Source organism: Ambystoma mexicanum, chromosome 6p (genome assembly GCF_040938575.1).
Source record: "Ambystoma mexicanum isolate Mex_15411 chromosome 6p, UKY_AmexF1_1, whole genome shotgun sequence".
Taxonomy (NCBI): Eukaryota; Metazoa; Chordata; class Amphibia; order Caudata; family Ambystomatidae; genus Ambystoma; species Ambystoma mexicanum.
Genome location: NC_090935.1, coordinates 354,089,284 through 354,109,328, shown reverse-complemented (window position 1 = coordinate 354,109,328; position 20,045 = coordinate 354,089,284). Strand labels below are relative to the sequence as shown.

General features: G+C 43.8%; 1 protein-coding gene across 3 annotated transcripts in view; it reads right to left on the bottom strand.

The window, feature by feature from the left end:
* SPEF2 (sperm flagellar 2) overlaps nucleotides 1–20,045 on the bottom strand; it is a 1,748,369-nt gene that overhangs the window by 1,048,422 nt on the left and 679,902 nt on the right. For all 3 annotated transcript variants that reach the window (XM_069627121.1, XM_069627123.1, XM_069627122.1), the window contains exon 16: nucleotides 11,614–11,771. In XM_069627121.1, coding sequence (XP_069483222.1) covers nucleotides 11,614–11,771 — 158 coding nt within the window. The remainder of the gene's footprint in view (nucleotides 1–11,613; nucleotides 11,772–20,045) is intronic.

Here is a 20,045-nt window from a genome sequence, read left to right as displayed (position 1 = left end):
GGAGACATTCCCCTATTGCCTCCTTTCCGTCTTTGACAATATTCAGGAAGCGTTCCCTTTCCTCGCCTTCCGGAATATGTTCAGCCGCCGCCAAAATGCAGTCCCTCAGGGTATGGGTGAGCCTGGCCAGGGTACAGGTGACATTAGGTGACTTAAGAGCCATGCTACCAAAAGTAAAAACTTTACGGGCCCAATCATCCACCTTCTTATCCTCTCTATCCGAAGGGATAGACGGATATGCAGTCTGTCTTGAGGTAGTTGCAGCTTGAATAACCAGACTTTCTGGAGTGGGATGTCTTTTTAAATATTCAGGATCGGAACTAGAAGTTCTATACTTTTTAGGAAAATTACGGTTTACTGCAGCAATGTTGTCAGGAACTTTCCAGTTTTTTTCCACCGTTCTGAAGTGCCTTATGGAAGGGGAGAACTGGATCCTTCTGGGGGCCACAATCAAGTATGTCCGTCATATCGTCCTGATCAAAAGTGGGTGAGGCTCTACCCCAGCCCATGTATTCCACCACTCTATTCATTAAACTCCTGTACCCTGAATCTGCATGTTGTGCAGGGTCAGGTTTTGCAAACTATCAATGCCACTAGCAGAGTGAAGGGTGTCTCACAGGTCTCTCATTTTCGATTCTGGATCGATTAGTTCTTCTGGGACTTCTCTAGTACCATATTGTACTCCAAAAGGAGAACCTCCTCTCCATCAGAGCCACTTTCTTCAAAAATTAAAGACATAGGGCCTCATTACGAGGTCGGCGGTAAGGGGTTAACGGCGCTGGTAAGGATGCAGTTGCCGTTAACCCCATTCTGCTGCATTACAAGGTCCCTTAGCAGATCCCGCTAAGTGCGGCTGTTAAAACCAGCCGCCCTTAGCGGGAGCCACTAAAGGACCAGGGAGCTAACAACGGGCCCGCTATCAACGGGCCCGTTGTTAGCGCCCTCCCCATTCCATTGAGCCCTATGGGGGCTCAAATGGTGATGGGGATGGGTAAATTGAATGAGGAATTACCAGGTTCTCCAAGGTTGGAATGGCCCGGTAATTCCTCATTCAAGGAACCAAGAACTGGACCGAGTTTGGAGGCAGCCATGGCACTAATGGCACCGTGGCTACCTCCAAACTCGTAATGACCCGCATAAAATTAAAGAAATCTGATTTTGCTAAAGGTGTAAATCTCCTGTCTTGTTCATAAGTTTTGGTCGAAGGAATCAAAGGAAACTTCGATGGACACAGGAGTCGAAGACGCCTTTGGCTTCGATGTTGAAGCCGTCGGCGCCGATGTCGTTGACGAAGTCGCACATTTTTTTAACAACTGTTTTTTTATACAGTGTCAGTGCAGTAACACAGGGGTGTCCTAGTGACCCCCAAACAGACTCCATACCCTGGGACTGACTACTGTCTCCCAGGGCATGTAAAGTCACCATTGACTTTACTAGTCTTAAATTGTGAACAGAACCAGTACAAACCATCATATTGTGGAAGTACTGGTAGGGGTAATTAGATTGTCCCTGGGTCTGTTTTTCGAGGGGGCACTGTGCAGTCCCCCTCGTCGAGTTTCTTGCTGGTGGCAGTGGTTACCACACAGAATATTCCACCGGAATATTTCCTATGGGATTTTCCCATTCATTTTAAACACACCACTTTTTTGGTGCAATGTTAATGATACCGCCGGGTTATTTATTTAATATTTATTCCCCGGTCGGGTCTTTTTGCCAGGACTCGGTTTTAAAATGGCGTTTGTGTTCGCCTCTGTAACTCCAACCCAAGTCGAGCCCTTTGTTCCACTTTTGACAGGCTTCTGCACAGAAGCCACCAAAAGTGGTGCCACTCTGTCTGGGTCTACAGGATGTGTGGGAGGGGGGGGGTTTAGGCACCCTGGACTGAGTTGCCTCAGCAACTCAAGTCGCACTCTTGTGTGATTGGCCCAGTGTTGAGCCGCCCGGCTCACCACTTAGCATGTTTGAGTGACAGCTACGACTGATGAATGGGGGTTTTCTGCATAAAAGCAGGGCTTTGGGGACTGGAACTGCAGAAGTTGCCACAGGACCAAAGAATCAGAAGAGGGAGAACCTGAGCCGACCTGCAACGACGACACCACCGGTGGAGCCCTGCTGAACCGCCTCACCACTTCCCCACGACAGAGAAGATCTTCATACCGGAGAGCCTTCTTCCTCTGAACTGGTGGGGATAACCAGTTTGCCCTCTTTTCGCCTTCCTGGATCGTCTCGTGGTCGAATCGCCCGTGCCAAGCACCCCGGCCGCCAGATAGCCACACTTCAGCACTACATAAAAGGGTAGTAACTTTTAACCGGGAAACTCCACAGCTGGTTTCTTCCCTGGCAGTGCAACGACCTCCAGCTTTCCTCCACGTGGAGATCTTCTCTTCCCCTGGACGACGCACCGACTTGCACCCACTGCCAGGAACAACTGCTCCCGCTGGAGCTTTCTCACCATTTCAGGTACTGTGTCCTGCCTGGTCTCCCTTGCAACAGACTGTTCAAGGTGTCCCGTAAATCCTTGACTCTCTATCTTGGGGTGACCTGGGACCTAACTAACTAACTTTCTCTGAACTGATCCAACTCTTTTTGAACTATCTGCAAAGACTTTTAAAGTATAATTCAACTGTGTGATCTTGGACACATTCCGCCTTGCTCTCTCCAAGAGTGGGCCTGGCCTATGAACTATCTTGATCTACAGTAGACTGCCTTTCCTGACTTGCTGTGGTTCTTTTAAAAGTGTTGATATTGTGTGCTTTCCTAATTCTGCCTTTTCCCTCCCTTTTAAACTAACTTATTGGAGTGCCATCTTAGGTTAAGCGCTCACCTCTGTCTGCAAATAAGTGGTGTTTTAACTAAGTCTTGTTCAATAAGTAATCAGGGATGTATATAGCGTGGAGAGCGACTGAATGTGGAAAGCACAGAGCAAGTGTGGAGAGCGGATGAGTGTTGGAGAGCGGATGAGTGTTGGGGAGCGGATGAGTGTTGGGGAGCGGATGAGTGTTGGGGAGCGGATGAGTGCGAGAGCGGAGAAATGTGGAGTACCGATGAGTGCGGGGAGCGGATGAGTGTGGGGTGCGGATGAATGTGGAGGGCGGATGAGTGTATAGAAAGCGTTTGAGTATACAAAGCGGATGAGTGCGTAGGCAGACAGGAGTTCATGCGCTGGGTAGACTGGAATTCATGCACAAGAAAGACAGGAGTGCACACTTATGGAACACATGAGAGCATGCGTGAGGCACACTGGAGAAGAATAGGTCAAGCAAGCATGAATGTGTAGTACAATCCCGAACGCCTGAAATGAACAAAATGAATAGAACGGACCTGCCCGCTCGGAACTGCGTGACATACATAATATGTTTTGGAATGCAGTGAACATTTGAAAGAGTACTTATCATAACACACCTCACGCCTACTCTCTCCCTTACATCACCACTCAACTAGAACACAGAGATACTATGACACCATTCGGTATAACTGTTCTCATATCTACATCTCCCGCTCACTCCACAACACTCTAAGTAAACACTGCTGGTTTCACACCCCCCAGAACACATACTCCTGATCTCTCAACCACCACACCTACCGCTAAGAAGCAGCTACCACCTGAATTCTGCATCAGCTGCACACATACCTGGTGCACACACGCACTTTTGACTCTCTCTTCTCTCTCTACTGACCCGAACTTCGGTTCCCGAGGGCGTTCAACCTACCAGCGCCTTCAGACCATACCAATGGTATATAAGGCGCTATATAAATGCAAAATAACATAACATAACAAATAACATATATATTGATAGTGACTGTGTTTGAACTTGCTTGCCGTGTTAGTGTATTTTACAAGTGTGTTTTTAAATAAATAATTATATACTTTTATACCAAAGCTCTGGTCAGTGTTTACTTGTGTTACTGTACCTTTGTACCTATTTTGTATCCTCTATATACTGTCTAGCTCTTCTTGAGAGAAGTCTGGATGCTCAGCCACAGCTACCAGGTAAATCTCGGTGGTACAGACTGCTACCAATTGGGTTTACTGCCAACACCTGTAGTCCTAAGCCTTTTGCATTGGTCCCTAAGGGAACTGCACAGGTTTCTGCCTAACAGCCACACCGCCAGTTTACCTTTCCTCTCTTACGCCTCAAGACTCAGGTATTTCTTGAAAATAAGATACTGTAAGACTTTCTTTGATTACCTCCCACACTGCCCCACTGCTGTGTAACCAATAGTCCGCCGTTAATCGCTTAGCTTTGAAGGCAAACCTTTGGGAGTGTGGCAGTAATACTGTCATAGCCCTAGGTATCGGCGAGAGTAGAAGGCGGCCCCCTTTCTGCCGACATCGGGGGTCCCGAGTGGAGTAATAGACAAGAGTTTACATTCCTTTAGCCCCCCCCTTCTCCCCTTCCCCTTTCTTTGCCTCCCTTTCCCTTCCGTGTCAACTAAGTCCAGACGCTAAAATATGCTGGGAAAGGCATCTAACCGAAACAAAACGGCGCTCGCTAGGGGAAGGAAACCTTATGGGCTACGATCAAATAAAGGAATACCTGTGGATACGGGCAGCAATTCCCCCTCAGAAAATGGGGATATAAAAGCTCCAGGAGGAAAATTGCCAGTCCCCCAAAAGGGCCCTTTGGAAGCATACTTTCCCTGCATACCTACGGAGGGAGGGGCCACGACTGGATCAAAAAAAGGGAATTCCTCACAAATAGGAGAAGGCAGTTATCTACCGTTAGATCTAGACAACGACTCCCTCTTACAATAATGTTACGCTCTTCAGGAGCGTGTGGGCACACAAGAGGGAAAACAAACTGAGGAAAAAGTTGCAACGCCGTCTGCAAACAATGACACTATTCTTGATACTCTGGAGGGAAAAGGGCCCAGGGCACCTACGTTGGAGGAGCTAGCAGTACCCCCAAATTTAGGGGACATCGAACACACCATTCTTGTGTCTTCGGGCTCACAAACAGAGCCTCCCTACAATAGCCCTACGCCCTCACCAAAGGCACTGCGACTATCCGTTATTCCAAACATGGCTTTTGAATCAGGAAACACGTCACATGAACTAGCACCACCAGACTACAGTACCCATGAAACATCTCAATCTGGAAATGCAACCCTCAATTTTGCCATTAAAATACTGTTAAAACTCTGTGGTACTCTCAATGATGACCAAAAAGCACAGGGGAGAGTGGTTCTTGCCCTTTACAAACTACTGAGTGCTCCAACTAAAACACCCAATATCCCCTGCATCAATCTGAGGGGAATCCCGGCTACGGCCATTCCACAAAATGGACGGGATAAGGTAATCCCAGTGCCAACCTCAGATAATGAAACCACGACCGAGGAGGAACATAGACCCCGCCCTGCGGTAGAGGGGGCACAGGAAAACGGGGCCCAACCTTCCAGGAAGCAGAAACGACAAGCAAAGAAATGTGAGGAAAAAATCAACAATCCGCCTCCCCGAAATTCTACTCCTCGCCCCCCAGCCAAAAATGTATCCAAGAAACAACGTAAACGAGCTGCTAGAAGGAAAAGACAGTGGGCACCCTAACTAGTTGGCTAATGGACGACCAGCCGGGGCAAGCTAGTCAGCAATCGGAAGCCCGGTTGTCTAATTGTACTGATACAGGCTCTGCCTGTATCAGTACAGGCGGAGCCTGTATCAGTACAATTAGAGCAAAACTCGGTATCACTACCTAGGCAGGAGCCTGAGGCTCCCCCAACATATTCCTTCCCAAATGCCCCGTATGGGGGGGGGTGGGCCTCCGATGTCAGACACACTAGATATTAAAAATGTGACTATATCCCCGGTTGAGGGAGGAAAAACTGGTATTCAACTAAACAGATCTACAATCTTCTCCCTATTCTCAAAAATACCATCTCTACGAATACTAAACACCAGTGATGTTGACTTCGTGGAACCCTCACGATTAAAGGGAGTAAAACTCACAACAATTCACTGCTGCTTGCCTGAGACAGCTGCTATGATAAGGGCAAATCGGGCCTCCTTGGAACACTTGGGATACCCATTAGACGTCCCCTTACCGTCTGCCTCGAGGGTGGATAAGTGCCAGAAATGCTCTTGTGCTTGTACCCCAAGCCCTGCTGTACCTACCACAACAAAAACTGTTCAAAGACTTAAGGATGAGCAAGGGTGGGAGTGGCTGCAAGGAATGTTTGCCCAGAAAAAAAGCAAATTAACCTCGACCATTATCAGCTGGAACACGAGGGGTCATAGCCATTGGATGAATGAGGGAGCCTCTCGTGATCTCCTACTATCTGTTGACCTATTCTTACTACAAGAAACCTGGGTAACCTTTGAACTGGAATTTGATGGCTATGTAACCTACCAATTTATGGCAGTAAGGGGAGAAAGGGGAAGACCGAAGGGGGTCTTCTAATTGGAGTCAAATCTTCATATAACCCTAAATTAATTCACCAGGGTAGCCCAGGAGGAAATGTCTTGGTGATTCAAATAAGCCCGCCGGGTGGCTGGGCAGGTGCTAAAGAAATTTTGATAATGAACATATACGACCCCCCTGGTGAGCAGAATACGGAAACATTAGGAGACAAACTTGACACATTGATGACCGGGTGGTGCACTGGGGAAAAAAAGTCAGCGGTCATACTCTGTGGCGACTTGAATGCAAAGTGCCTCGATTTGGAAGGGTGTGGGGAACTACTGATATGTTCCGAATATGTGTAACCTGCCCCTGTCTAAGAGTAATAACAAGGGAGCCTATGGTTAGATATCCTAAAGGAATGGAATTTGACTGTACTAAATGGTCGCACAAGAGGGGACATATCGGGGAAAGAATCCTGGGCCGTGGGGAAAAAGTATTCTGTCCTTGATTATGTGGCCGTATCAGAGTGTATCCTACCCCATGTCAGGCAACTAAGTATTAGGCTGAATGATTTTAGTGATCACGGAACCCTCACGCTGTGTGTAGAGGGTGGTGGTGACACGGTGGAGGTTGGCTCCTGTAGGGAGTTGGTACCTAATCATGCAGGAAACAAGATTAGATGGACCCAGAGAAACATTGAAAAAATGCTCATTATGTCCTTTCCCAGTCATAAAACCATTAAACAACTAATGTGGGGTAAGAGCCCTGAGGAAATCGAATGTTGGATTACACACCTCACACAGTCAGTCTTTAAAGTTAACCCTACCGCGGGGATAAGCTGGAAGAGTGGGGGTACCCAAACCTTTGATGTAAATATAAGAGACCAGAAACGCGCCATGCGGCGAGTCCTAAGAGCACAAATAACATCAAATTCTGAGGTGGGTACTTTCAATCTGGAGACCCTAGAGATAAAACGAAAATATCGCAGCTGGCTAAGATGGTACCACCAGACACAAAAAAGAATTCAATGGCAAAAGTTTGCAGAAGCCCTATGTAGTAAAAATAGCCGTAGGATCTGGCAAATATTGGCACGGGCGGGGGGAGAACAGAATTTGAAGGTCCTAAATCCCATCCCGGGAGAATAATGGTCTGAATACATCTCTAATCAATTTTATAGAGAGAACATGCCAAACACTCAAAGTATCATGGGGGTTTCAAATTGGCCACTCCACCTTAGCTATAAGAGTATAAAACAGATCATTTTGAATTTAAAAACCTCAAATACCCCTGGGCCAAACGGATTAGCCAATGCTGTACTGAAGCAGGATCCATATAACTGGGCGCAGATATGGCTTACGCTATACGCTAGGATATGTAGATCCTGCCAAATTCCGTCATCCTGGAAGAAATATATCTGTCCTTATACCAGTTTACAAAAAGGGGGAGCGAACTCTACCTGCCAACTACCACCAACTCTCTAGGCTAGATGTAACTAGCAACATTTTCAACACTTTGGTGCTCAAAGAGATTGAAAATTGGGTCACTGAAAGACAGAGCTTGCACTACGCACAAACGGGCTTTAGGCCAGGGGCAGGCACTACCCATAACATCAGGGTCCTAGATCAGCTAATTAACAATACCATGAGTTGCAAGGACACCACACTATATATTGTCTTTGTAAACTTTACCAGTGCCTTTGACCTGGTGGGCCGTGACATCCTGTGGTCAAAGCTGAAAGACATTGAGTGCCCAAGATGGATCCTAAACATACTGATAGCCCTGCACGGTGAAACCAGCACTAGGGGGGGGAGGTCTCAGAGGAAATCTGCACTAATATGGGAGTTAATTAGGGGTGCTTTACTGCACCAATGCTGAATAACCTATATATAGCTGATCTGCTGGACCGTATGGCATCAAAGTCCAATTGTCCTCCCAAATTGAACATAACACCGATTACAGGAACGCTATATGCGGATGACTTGATCCTCTTTGACCGTACAATGTCTGGCATCAAGAATTTACTTAATGAGCTACAGGTATACTCTTCACAGTTGTGCTTGGTTATAAACCTGTAAAAAACTAAAATAATGGCTATTACAAGAAAAGGGCCAAAACGAACTGGTATTAATACTAACTTGGGAACAATTGCGGTGGTGGAGCAATATCCATACCTGGGTTTGGATTTCAAGGCTTTATCCGACTATGAAGCTATAATCAAACAGAAAACGGAGAGCAAAATTGCTCACCCTCCAGGCCTGCAGATTCGCAAAGGGCACTGCAGGTTTTAGTATGGCCGGTATTATGAAATTGTACCAACAATGCTTTGTACCTGCAATACTATATGGCTTGGAGGCATTAGCCATGCAGTCTCTAACTTGGCTCAATATTCTAGAGGGACACTATTGGCGCAGTGTTTTTGGCCTCGGACCTTCTTGCTCAGTACAATACCTAAGACTAGAACAGGGGCTAATCTCCCTGAGAGGGATGGCACTGCGTGCGCGAGGTTCCTTCTACTTGAAAGCGTTAGCAAGTCCCGGTTGTAAATTCCTCAGGTTGGCAGGGCAAAGCTACGATTCAGAAAAACACCCCAGGGGTAGGTCATATAAAGACTTGGATGAATCATTATTTGAGGAGATTGACTGGCCTTATGAAAAGCTAAAACATTTACCATATATCCACCAGAAAAAAAGCATTCCAAGATAAACTAAATAAGTGGGACTGGTGTATGCATACAGACCACTTAACTACGCTCAGTGGATACGAGGCAGTCTCTCACGTCACCCACAGATATTTAAAAACTCAGGTGTACTTATTGTTATCACCGGCACCTGAAGTTAGACGCTTCTTGTTGCAATTAAGAACTAACCAGCTACCGGTCCTTACCATTATTGGGCCAAGGTTGAACATCCCCCGAGAGGCCAGGATCTGTCGAATTTGCCAGGGGACAGGAGTAATAGAATCTACACGACATGTCCTAACACCCTGCCCAAAACCTGGTCCGACATATATGTGCGCATACGAAAAATGGGTCCATAATTACGAGGCGATAAAATATGAAGCCTTTTGGTATGACTGCCTGAATACAGTCTCCTTAAGCCTGCAGCTAGCTCTCTTTAGGGTATGGACCCATACAAAGCCCTTACTCTAGTTGTAAAGTCATACTTATCGGGAAGTTGGTATACTGCTGATTTGGGACTGTGTGAATTTTATGGTCGGTTTAACGATCGTAATGATAGCATTATATTGCTTTTATATTTTATATTGAAGTTTATATGGCAGTTTATATCTTTTATGTTGGTGTTTGCTATTTGATGTACTCTGTATCTAATCGAATTTATTGCATATATATATTTTGGGGCAGAGGCTGAATAGAGGGATTGAGACTGGAGAATATCCCAGACTAATGGTGGATTCTGATGTCCCTGTAAGAGGAACCCTGCCGACTTTCCCAGAGCACCAGTACCTGAGACTTCAATGTAAGTAGTTTGTCCAACAGAACCAATTGTGTTGGGGATCTGTCTGAGTTAATATATTCCCCTTAATTAGTGGGTTGGAGGGACTTAGTAGACCTTCAGCATATTTTACTGAATAATAATGTAATTAATTCCCATATAGTCCATGAGCTTGGGGGAATTTGAAACCTCTGCCCTCTTTCCTAGTGCAAATTCAAGTTATAGTCATTTAAAATAATTGAGTATTCCTATTCCCTTGCCAACCACAATTCTCCCTCAAGGGAAGGTTTGCACTCGTCTAAAAATGAAATTCCTAACTGTCACCACTCCCCAGACCTGGTCTTTAGGCAGCGAAGTGCTGAATGTAAATGAAGTCTGGGGTTTTGGTGCTAGATAGAGAAGGATTTGGCTAAATGAAAAAAAATGTAATTCCCAATTGAAAAATGCACACTCTCCTGAGAGTGAGAAAAGTGAAACTGATAGAAGAAAGATATTGTATTCCTTTGGGGTGAAGAAGGAAGAAGGGTTTTATCAATCCAACATATTATCAAAAGTCTGTTTTGCTTTCAAAACTGCTAGCATTTAAAAGCGTGCAGGGAAAGTAAACATACAAATTGCTTCATGTGTGAAATTCCTTTTGAAAATAGAAACATTTTGCATTTGATTTAATCTAAACCTTATCAAGGAATGCTAATGCTCATAATCTGGTAATGTTAAAAGTGGTATTCATTCAGTTAAAGTTTTGAATAGATTTCCAAAAACCACAGACTTAGTTATTCAGTCATTTTACCGAAAAGAATTCAGAGTGTTAAGTTTTACCAAAGTAAAAAATACAGAAAAAATACCAAATACTATATATATATATATATATATATGTATATATATATATATATATATATATATATATATATATATATATATATATATATATATACATACATATATATATATATATATGGTAGTGGGAAAAGGGGTTAAAATGGGTGGGGATGGGGTCAAAAGGGTTATTTTTTCAGTATTTATTACCTCTGCAAAACGTACCACTCTGAATTTTACTTATTTTTAAAGAGTGAATACAAACATGTTAACATTGTTTTTGACACATTTGTCAAAATACTCCATAAACTACCCTTTATAACTGTGCGTCAAAATTCTGCTGGCAGGCATAGTGTTCCAAATACTTTCAGGGTAAATTTTAAAACAATCGCCGAGCCATTGGCCCCAGATAACCAGCCTTGGGTTACAAACACACGACCACAGCACCTCTGAAGCTCACACACATTACCCACGATATACATCCACAGCGTCCCAGACACTGTAGATTACCTTGCTTCACGCCTCCTGCCACTTTGCTGTTGTACTGCTGCTCTTTACTGGGACTGGACCAGCTGAAGCCCCTGCCATGTACCTCATGGCCCTTGGTCCTGCCTTTGCACTTGCAGCCTTCATGGTTTGGTAACATTGGGTTCCGGTGTGTTCCCTGCTCTTTTCCATTTACCTGACCTTGGTACTTATCTGACCTGAATGTTACAAGCCTGGAAAGTCAATGTTTTTGTTTTATTTTAACCCTTTCTCCCCACTCTTACTTGTGACTGCTATAAAACATTTAACAATTTAACAAAGCATTTATTGGCTCAGTATAGGACTGATATTTAGTCTTTGCATCATGTGTTTGTGCTAGTGAATGTGTTTTCCAAATTTAACACATAGAACAGTTTATACAAATGCCATACATACTTTTTTACTGTATTTTAACATTTATGTTTTATACACCATTAAAGAAAATTGGCGATGCATATTTGGCAATTCATTTCAATTCCTACCTTTGTTCTGTTTGTTGAAAATTGCCTCAAAAATCACTTCTTCCAATCTTTTGCACAAGGAGGTCTCGTCAGCCTCACCATTGACTTTTATAAGAATATGTTGCTGCTCTGAAAACCATGTTTCCAATTTTGGCCAGTTGTCGAGGAAGCCCGCAATTCTGGAAAATAGGAAATGGAACGTCAAATGCACAGGAGCATAAAGAGGGGAAAATGCAGGGTAACAGCACAATGCTACCTTTACTAAACAGTACACGGGGCAGTACACCCATGTCGATGTGCAATGAAGGGCCAAGTGAATACTGGAGGACAGACCTAGACCTGCATCAGCACTCACCTACAGACATGCATGAATCCAATTGTATCTAGAAAGTCCTTCCTACCCTGCAGATTTACTCCTCTGGAGCCCCATCCACAAATACACTGATCAAACAGTCAAATGTTCCAAAAATATCAGTCTCTTAAAATGTTAATACATCTGCAGGTCCAGATGATATACACTATTAACTTTGCAAGGATACAGGGAGAGGAGAGCAGGATAGCATCTATTTGTTAATTGTTGGGCTGTTGACTCTTAGGTTTTACTCAGAGGTGTGGTATGACTTGTATAATGTTGTTTTTGTTTCTTTTTTTGTTGTTGTAATTATTATTGATTCATTTCTTATTTATTGACTTGTAGTTTATCAGCGAATTTCTTACAAGACAGAGGAAATGTCGGGCACTTTATTGAGTGACTCCAATTCTATAAACATTCTCTCATGGAATGTGAATGGTTTGAGCAACCTGATAAAGAAGAATAAAGTGCTGTAGCATCTAAGGCATTTGAAGACCGATATTGCACTATTACAAGAGACACATTTGATTGAGGCTGAAGCAGAAACATTATGGAAGGGCTGGCCTCGTCAGGTGTTTAATTCCTCTTATTCGACAGCATGTTGTGGTGTTTTGATTTTAATAAGGAACGATTTCCCAGGAAAGTTAGTAAAATCAAAAAAAGATAAGGAAGGCAGGTAACAATTACAATTTGTAATGTTTATGTCCCAATTATTAACAGTGGTCCCTTCTTCAGTAAAGTTGGTAGCCATTTGCTTGACAGGAAGGGGGAAAACATCATTTTAATGAGGCGATTTCAATGTTACCTTAGACCCTGTTATGGATAAAAGTAGCCTGAGGCTCAACAATGGCAAAAAGAAAAACAGGGATATGTTAGGCTTGATCATTAAAGACTTTGGGTTTATCAGATGTTTGGCGACTGGAACACCCCATGGACAGAGAATACACTTTTCATTCAGGGGCACATGACAATTACTCTGGGATAGATAATATTTTGACTACTGGGAAGATCACAGAACATTTTAAGAAATGTATTGAGAGTATAATAATCTCAGATCATGCTTCGATTAAGTTGTGTTTAGCCTTGAATTTTGCAATGGACAGAACGTGAATTTAGAGAATGAATACTGCAATTCTGAAGAGTATCTTGAGGGATCTCTAATTAAAGAAGCACAGGACTATCTCACGCATAACTTGAATGATATGGTTTTAAATGTGTGATGAGAGGCATACTGATGAGATTAACAGGGCATCAGAGGAAAAAAAAGATAAGGCGCTGTTAACACTAAGCATGAAGGTGTAGGATTTAGAAAAAGATATGAGTTTGTCAGATGCTGAAAAAAACAAAAGCTTCTTAAAATGAAATATGATTTGAACAAAATCCTAAGTGAAAAGGCTGAACATGCTCTTTTTAGGGTATGATGTAAATATTACGAGGGTGGAGAGGTGTGGTCGATTACTAGCGCATCATTTGCATGTGTTATTGGAAGAAAGAACGATTGGAGTGATTGAAAGACTGTCATGATGCCTATCCCCGGGGACCCAGACCACGTCCAGAAACCACGGAAGCAGGCATCAAGTTATCCCAAGCAAGCCCAACAACCCCTGCTAGGGACTATTTGGGTCCAGTCCTGGCACCTATGGCACCAGGCTCATATGGAGAGCCAGTCCTGGCGCCAAAGGCGCCAGGCTCATAGATTAAAACTTACCTGATGCAGACCATGCTGCAAACTTGCCTGATGCAGACCATGCTGCAAGAGCTCCAAGCCAAAAGAGGCTTGGAAGGGACTACTTTACTTAGGGACAATTTTTTACTCGGGCGGGGCTGGGGAGGAATACTTACCTGGGACTACTTTGGAGGCTATTTAAACCACGCCCGAAGAGCAGCACACGTTTCGCGTTATTCTGCATCCAGCAGCGTAACGCTCACTGTGCCTGCAAGTCTGCATCCAGCCTTCTGCCACGCCCGCCTCGAGTTTGGAGCTCCTAGAAAAAGGGAGAAAGAAGGAGAAAAGGTTAGAACAAGAGCAATAGCTTTAATCCTTACCTGAATTCCCGATCCATTGTGCCTTCGAGCTGGAAGAAAGAAGTTATTTTATGCGCGTCGCCTCGCCAGCTGCAGCGTCGTGCTGAACTCACCAGCCTTCGCAGCATCTTCACATTCCACCGCATCCTCCTGCATGTTCCCGCCGCACTCCAGCACCTAAGGAGAATACAAGAACAGCAAGATGAGCCAAGGGAATACACAGAGGAATATTAGTTACCCCCCCACCCATAGACTTACCTGATTTTACCACCGGGGGTACTATTCCTCTTCACAGGTCGGCGCAGCTTCCACTGCATCTTCGCCCGACCCCGGCACCTAAGGGGAAACAAAAGGACAGCAAGGTGAAACAAAGGGACTAACAAGGGGAACCCTCCTCACCACAATAGACTTACCTGATTTTACCACCGGAGGTATTATTCCCCAAGACTTAATACTTTCTCTCAGCGCCTGAATAAGGGAGAAAGCAACAGGTTACATATTGACATTATTTTATCGAACTGTGTTTGAAAATACAAATCCTTACCAGAATACTACCGGTTGCCACGAGGAACTCTTCATTAGGGTCAAGCTGCAACCTGCAAGGAATCAGACAAAAGGGAAAGTCAGGCATTTGAACTCTTACGAACTTTATACTTACGGCGTCTTGCCGGGAATCTCGGAGTCAATATTGTTCTGGAACTCACCAATTCCTTCAAGCCAGTGAAGCAACTGGTTATCAACGCGCCCCTGTGCTCAATGCAGGATGGAGAGCTCATCTTTTCAAACCATCAGGTGAGACTATAAGAGGGGACATCAAAGGTGATCTGTGGGGGGAACAGCGGGGGTGTGGGGATTTACGCTCAACTCCACGGGTGGTTAATTCCCTTTCTCCATTTGCAGAAGAATATTCCTACGGGCCAAGCAAACGAAGCTAGGTGGGCCAGTCCAGTCCGTCATCTCGGCCCTACGCGTCACATTGGTGGAGACCGCAGCTGTCCAGTTCCGAGCGACGCCTCTGTGGGAGCCAGGTGAGCGTAACAAAGACAGGGAGGTTGTGCATCATATAATCCCCCGGAAATTAATGATATCTTTAGGAAATAATATGAACATCTATACAAAGACACAAATCCCTAAATCTACACAGATAGACAAGTATTTGCTGAATCAGTCGCTAGAACGTTTAACTGTGGAGGAAAATTTGGAATTGGAAAGAGGTAACATTGGATCAGATAAGAAGAGTTGTGTTTGGATTGAATGTAGGGAAGTGTCCAGGACCAGATGGTTTGCCTGCTGAGTTTTGCAGAGAAATGCCATAGAAGTTTTTTGAGTTTGCTTAAAAACACATTTGGGCATTGTAGGAACAAGTAGCTCCCACACTTAGACATTCAACAATCTCATTAATCTTGAAGCCTGGAAAACCCCCTCTAAACCCGGGCAGCTACAGACCGATCAGTTTGATTAATTCAGATTGCAAAATCCTTTCAAAGATCCTGGCATACAAGATAGGGAATATATTATCAAAGTTAATTCACCCAAATCAGGCTGGGTTTATAAAAGAAAGAATCTCAGCTACAAACATGAGGAAACTCTTATTGCTATTATCAGAATCACAAAACAAGGAATGGAATTGGTGGGCCTTTCTTTAGATGCTGAAAAGGCATTTGATCGAATAAGATGGGAATTTCTATTCAAGACAATGGAAAGAATGAACTTTGTTCCCGAATTCATGAGTTCGATGAAATTGCTCTACTTGAGACTGTCGGCAGAGGTGACAACTAATGGTAAGATATCATGCAAATTTGAACTACATCGTGGAACAAGACAAGGTTACCCATTGTCACCCGTGCTATTTGTGATCTCCTTGGACCGCTGGCAGTGGCTATTAGGAGGAGAGGATTAAGGAGGTTCATTCGAACGGAATTACACAAAACCTCTGGCTTTATGCAGATGACCTCCTACTGGTAGTACATTATTTATCAACATCTGTTCCTGTTTTAATGAAGCTTATGGACAAATTCGGAGAGCTCTCAAATAACAAAGTTAAATGGTCAAAGTCAGAAGCCTTGCCATGCTCAGATTTATGTAATAGTGCTTTACTGAAAAACCTGGGTTTCAAATGGTGCACAGAGAAAATGAAATATTTGGGCATTTGGATTACAAAAGACTTGTATGATATGATGAAAGTTAACCTGAGGTTGTCACTGGATAAATTGGCCACAGATGTCAAACGGTGGGACTCCCTAAACTTGTCAATGGGAGGAAGAGTAAATGCAATCAAGATGACAGCTGCTCCAAAAATAATGTATTTCATGAGCATGATTCCACTTCAGAAGTCTTTGTTGAAGGAGCTTGATTCTATGATGCAATAATTCCTCTGGGAATATAAACAACGAGGTTCAAACTCTGGAAGTTTCAACCTCAAAAACAGAAAAGGAGGTTTGAGCATCCCTAATTTTGAAAGATACCATCAGGCTTTAACAGCAATACACGTCCTACCATTCATTGGTGAGGAATTAGATGAATGGGCCGCTGCGGAGGCTGGTTTGGGCAACCTGTTACATCCTTCAGCTCTCCTGTCCACAACAAACAAAGGCTGGAGCTCGAGATCTACATTGACTGACTTCTTGAAATTAACTTGGCATGGAATAGTCTCCTCCCTAAATATATCACCAGGACTGATGGGTTCTTCACCTGTTTGGTTTAATCCTGCGATCAAAATCGACAATACTATATTTTGTGCTGACTGGTTTGTGGCAGGGATTAAGACAATAGAGGACCTATTTGAAAGAGGCTCATACATATCTTTTCAAGGATTAAAGGGCAACATTTTAAATTAAGAGGTGGTCGAAATGGAGAATACAGGGAACTCAGATCTGCTGTGAACCTGGAAGAACCTTACTCATCCGATCTGTGAAACTTGATGAAAACCATAGGAGGTAAAGATCATATGGCATCAAAGGTATACCATTTAATTCATGCTTCTTCCAAAGGAAATGACCTATTGTTGGAATCATGGTCCTCATGTCTGGAAGAAGAGATGACACCCGAGCGATGGGAAGCACTATGCAAAAAAATCCCAAGAATGTCCATGAACATTGGTGAGCGAGCTAGATAAGTCAAGATTTTAAATAGAAGTTTCTGTTCTCCATATCGCTTATATAGCCATGGGCTGAATCAAATTGATGCATGCTGGGATTGTAGTCACTCGAGAGGAACTCTGGAGCATATGCTCTGGGAATGTCACAGAATAAGATCTTTTTGGTCTAGGATCAGGGAAGTGCTGATAGCAAAAAGGTTAATCCTACGAAGCTGGAAATCGACTGAGGCACCAACAAAAGACATGTGGTTGTCAGAAAATGCACTCAATCTGCAATATTGAAAGAGTTATGTTGATAATCTTTGGAACGGTTTGCTAAATATGGGTTAAAAGACTATTGTAGAAATTGAATTGAACGAGACAACACTCCAACTCAAGATAAGTCTACATTTTCTTTTTATAAACTTTGGAGTAGTTTCCTAAATATGGGTTAAAAAGACTATCTTAGAAAATGAATTAAACGAAAGAGCAGTCCAACTTATGATGATATGATGTGATATGATATGGCATTTGTAACGTGCCTATACACAAGATCATCTACAAGATAAGTCTACATTTTCGTTTTATATATTTATGTGGATATTCATTTGGTGGTTGTTTCAGGTTTCTTGCTGTTTAATTTATATGTATGGTTTCTCTTTTTATGTATATTTTTTCTCCTTCCCCCTCTGGTTCCTTGTACTTCATAAGCATTAAATATTGATTAAATGTCAAATGGCATTTTGTGTATTGTTTCTTTTGAAATGCAAATAAACCAGTTTAAAAAATAAATCTTTGCACTTAAGCTGGATGCCTACAAATGTCGCAATAGACCATAAATAATCATAACTGGCAGCTGAAAAATACTTAAGCAGAAACACTCCTTAAACAGAACTGAAGAAGAAAGTGAAATAAGCTAGAGCAGGAAATGTAGGCTTACAGTTGACAGCATCTCTCAATCACTTTTACATATATTTCATGCCTCTGCACAATCAGGAAGGTTATTTCCCTGGATGACAATTTGAACATAGCCTCAATGCGGTCCTCAATCCTTCATTTTTTTGTGGATTTGCAATGCCTCAAACTATTGGTTTGCCAGCTCTTGATCCGCAGTGGGGCATGGGTCATTAGGCTCCATCCTGGTACATCATTAACACGTTTTGGCAATGCCCACAGTTTGGGCTTTTGTGTAGGCATGCGAAAGGTACTTGCTAGTCACAGCCCTAGTGGTATTAACTGCCCATTGATGGTAGGTAGCAGGTGCAAAATGGTGCGAGTATCTGTACATATAATAGAAGTGCCTGGCAAATGCCTAATACTTATACATAAGCCAAAAGGGCTGGCTTTGCCAATGCTTGTTTTTAACAGGCCTTCAATGAAGCAGACGCAGAGAAGGTAAGGCATTTTTATAATACCAGTAGTGGGTTTACAACTCCAATTAAGTCATTAAGTCTCAGAAGACTGCTTAGGAAAGACACTTCAAGTGCCAAGTTTGATGGTAAGGCTTTAATAAAGTGAGCTCAAAAGAGTTCTCATGAGGAGGTTTTCTGGGCAGGGGGGGCAGGACTGGGTGGGAATGGCCATAGGGATTAGCATGGCCATGGGCAGTCAATGGGTGGGCAAATAACCAAACATCATATACACGTTATGTGTCCCTCCTCATATGCCATTTATCCTTATTTGTACCCTAATGCAATAGTTTTGGCTTATAGGTGTTCCAAGTGACACATTATAGCCCAAACAAAAAAGCATTACGGATTGACTGTCACGAATCATGCCCCTGAACCCCTCAAGCAAAACAGCCCCCCGGCAACAGTGGGACTACAGCTCTTGAAAGTGGTCCCAAGGACCTTTAAACACTGTAAAAAGAACACTTGGAGTCAGATCTGGCGCCTCTGGTGCCAGGCTCATTATCAGGAATAGGACAAGTATCAGTCATAGGTCTAAACCAAACATGGAGGCCTGTAGCACAGTTCTGTTCCTAGAACTGAACTATGCAGACCAGTGTTTTGGGTGTGGTCGGGCCTTCAGGTTTGGCTGGCTATTTAAGCCACTCCTAAGTTGGAACACACGCTTCGTGTTATTCTGCAATCCTGCAGCGTAACACTCACTGTGTCCAGCTCCTGCTTACCTGCTTATCTCAGGCCTGATCCTGATGCCCTCGATCTTGACGCCATCACCGACCTGGAAGAAACAAGAACAGCATTACTAACAATACTGACCTGGGTAAGAAGTAGATCCTGGAACCATTCTGCACTTCGCTCGCTTGCCACTCCGGAACATCACCGCAACCTGCAACGGTGGGAGAAAGAGGAGAGAGAACAAAAAAAGCAGGTTAGCAACACTCGTAATAAATCCAATAACAGGGTTGCACTCTGCGCATCAACACTTGCTTGTAATCTTCGCCGCCCGGCGCTGCAAGCTCATCTTCATCCGGCTTCTCGTCAAGAACTCTAAACGCAGCCATACCTGCGGGAAGAAAAGACATAATTAGAGAAATTGCACAGTCGGAAAAGGCAACATCAAAAAGAAGGACAAAACGGAGAGAGGAGAAAAGGACAGATTAGAGACTGGTAAAAGCACTATAACTCACCTGAAGACAGCAAGAAGAGTCGGAGTCACAGCCGGTCTGGACCCAACACAAGGGCCCAAGGACCAGTGAAGAAACTAGGTCCAACGGAACGCCTGCACTCTCAATGCGTCCCTGCACAGAGAAGCAGGATGGAGAGCTCTACGCTTATCAATTCAAGATGAGAAATAACCCCAGGGGAAAGGGGATTCGGGATCAGAGGGAGGTGGGAGTTTCACCCACCAAGGACACAAACCTATTTGCTCCATTCTCCTGTCATAGGCAAATAACTAAGCAGAGAAAGCCCGAGATAGCGCACAGACGCCCCATCCAGCATCTTGTGGCGCCCCCGTGAATACCAGGTGAGCGTAAAATGGACTTGAAGTGAGACATGGTGTCCAAGATTTTTCTTTCAAGGATATCTTTTCACC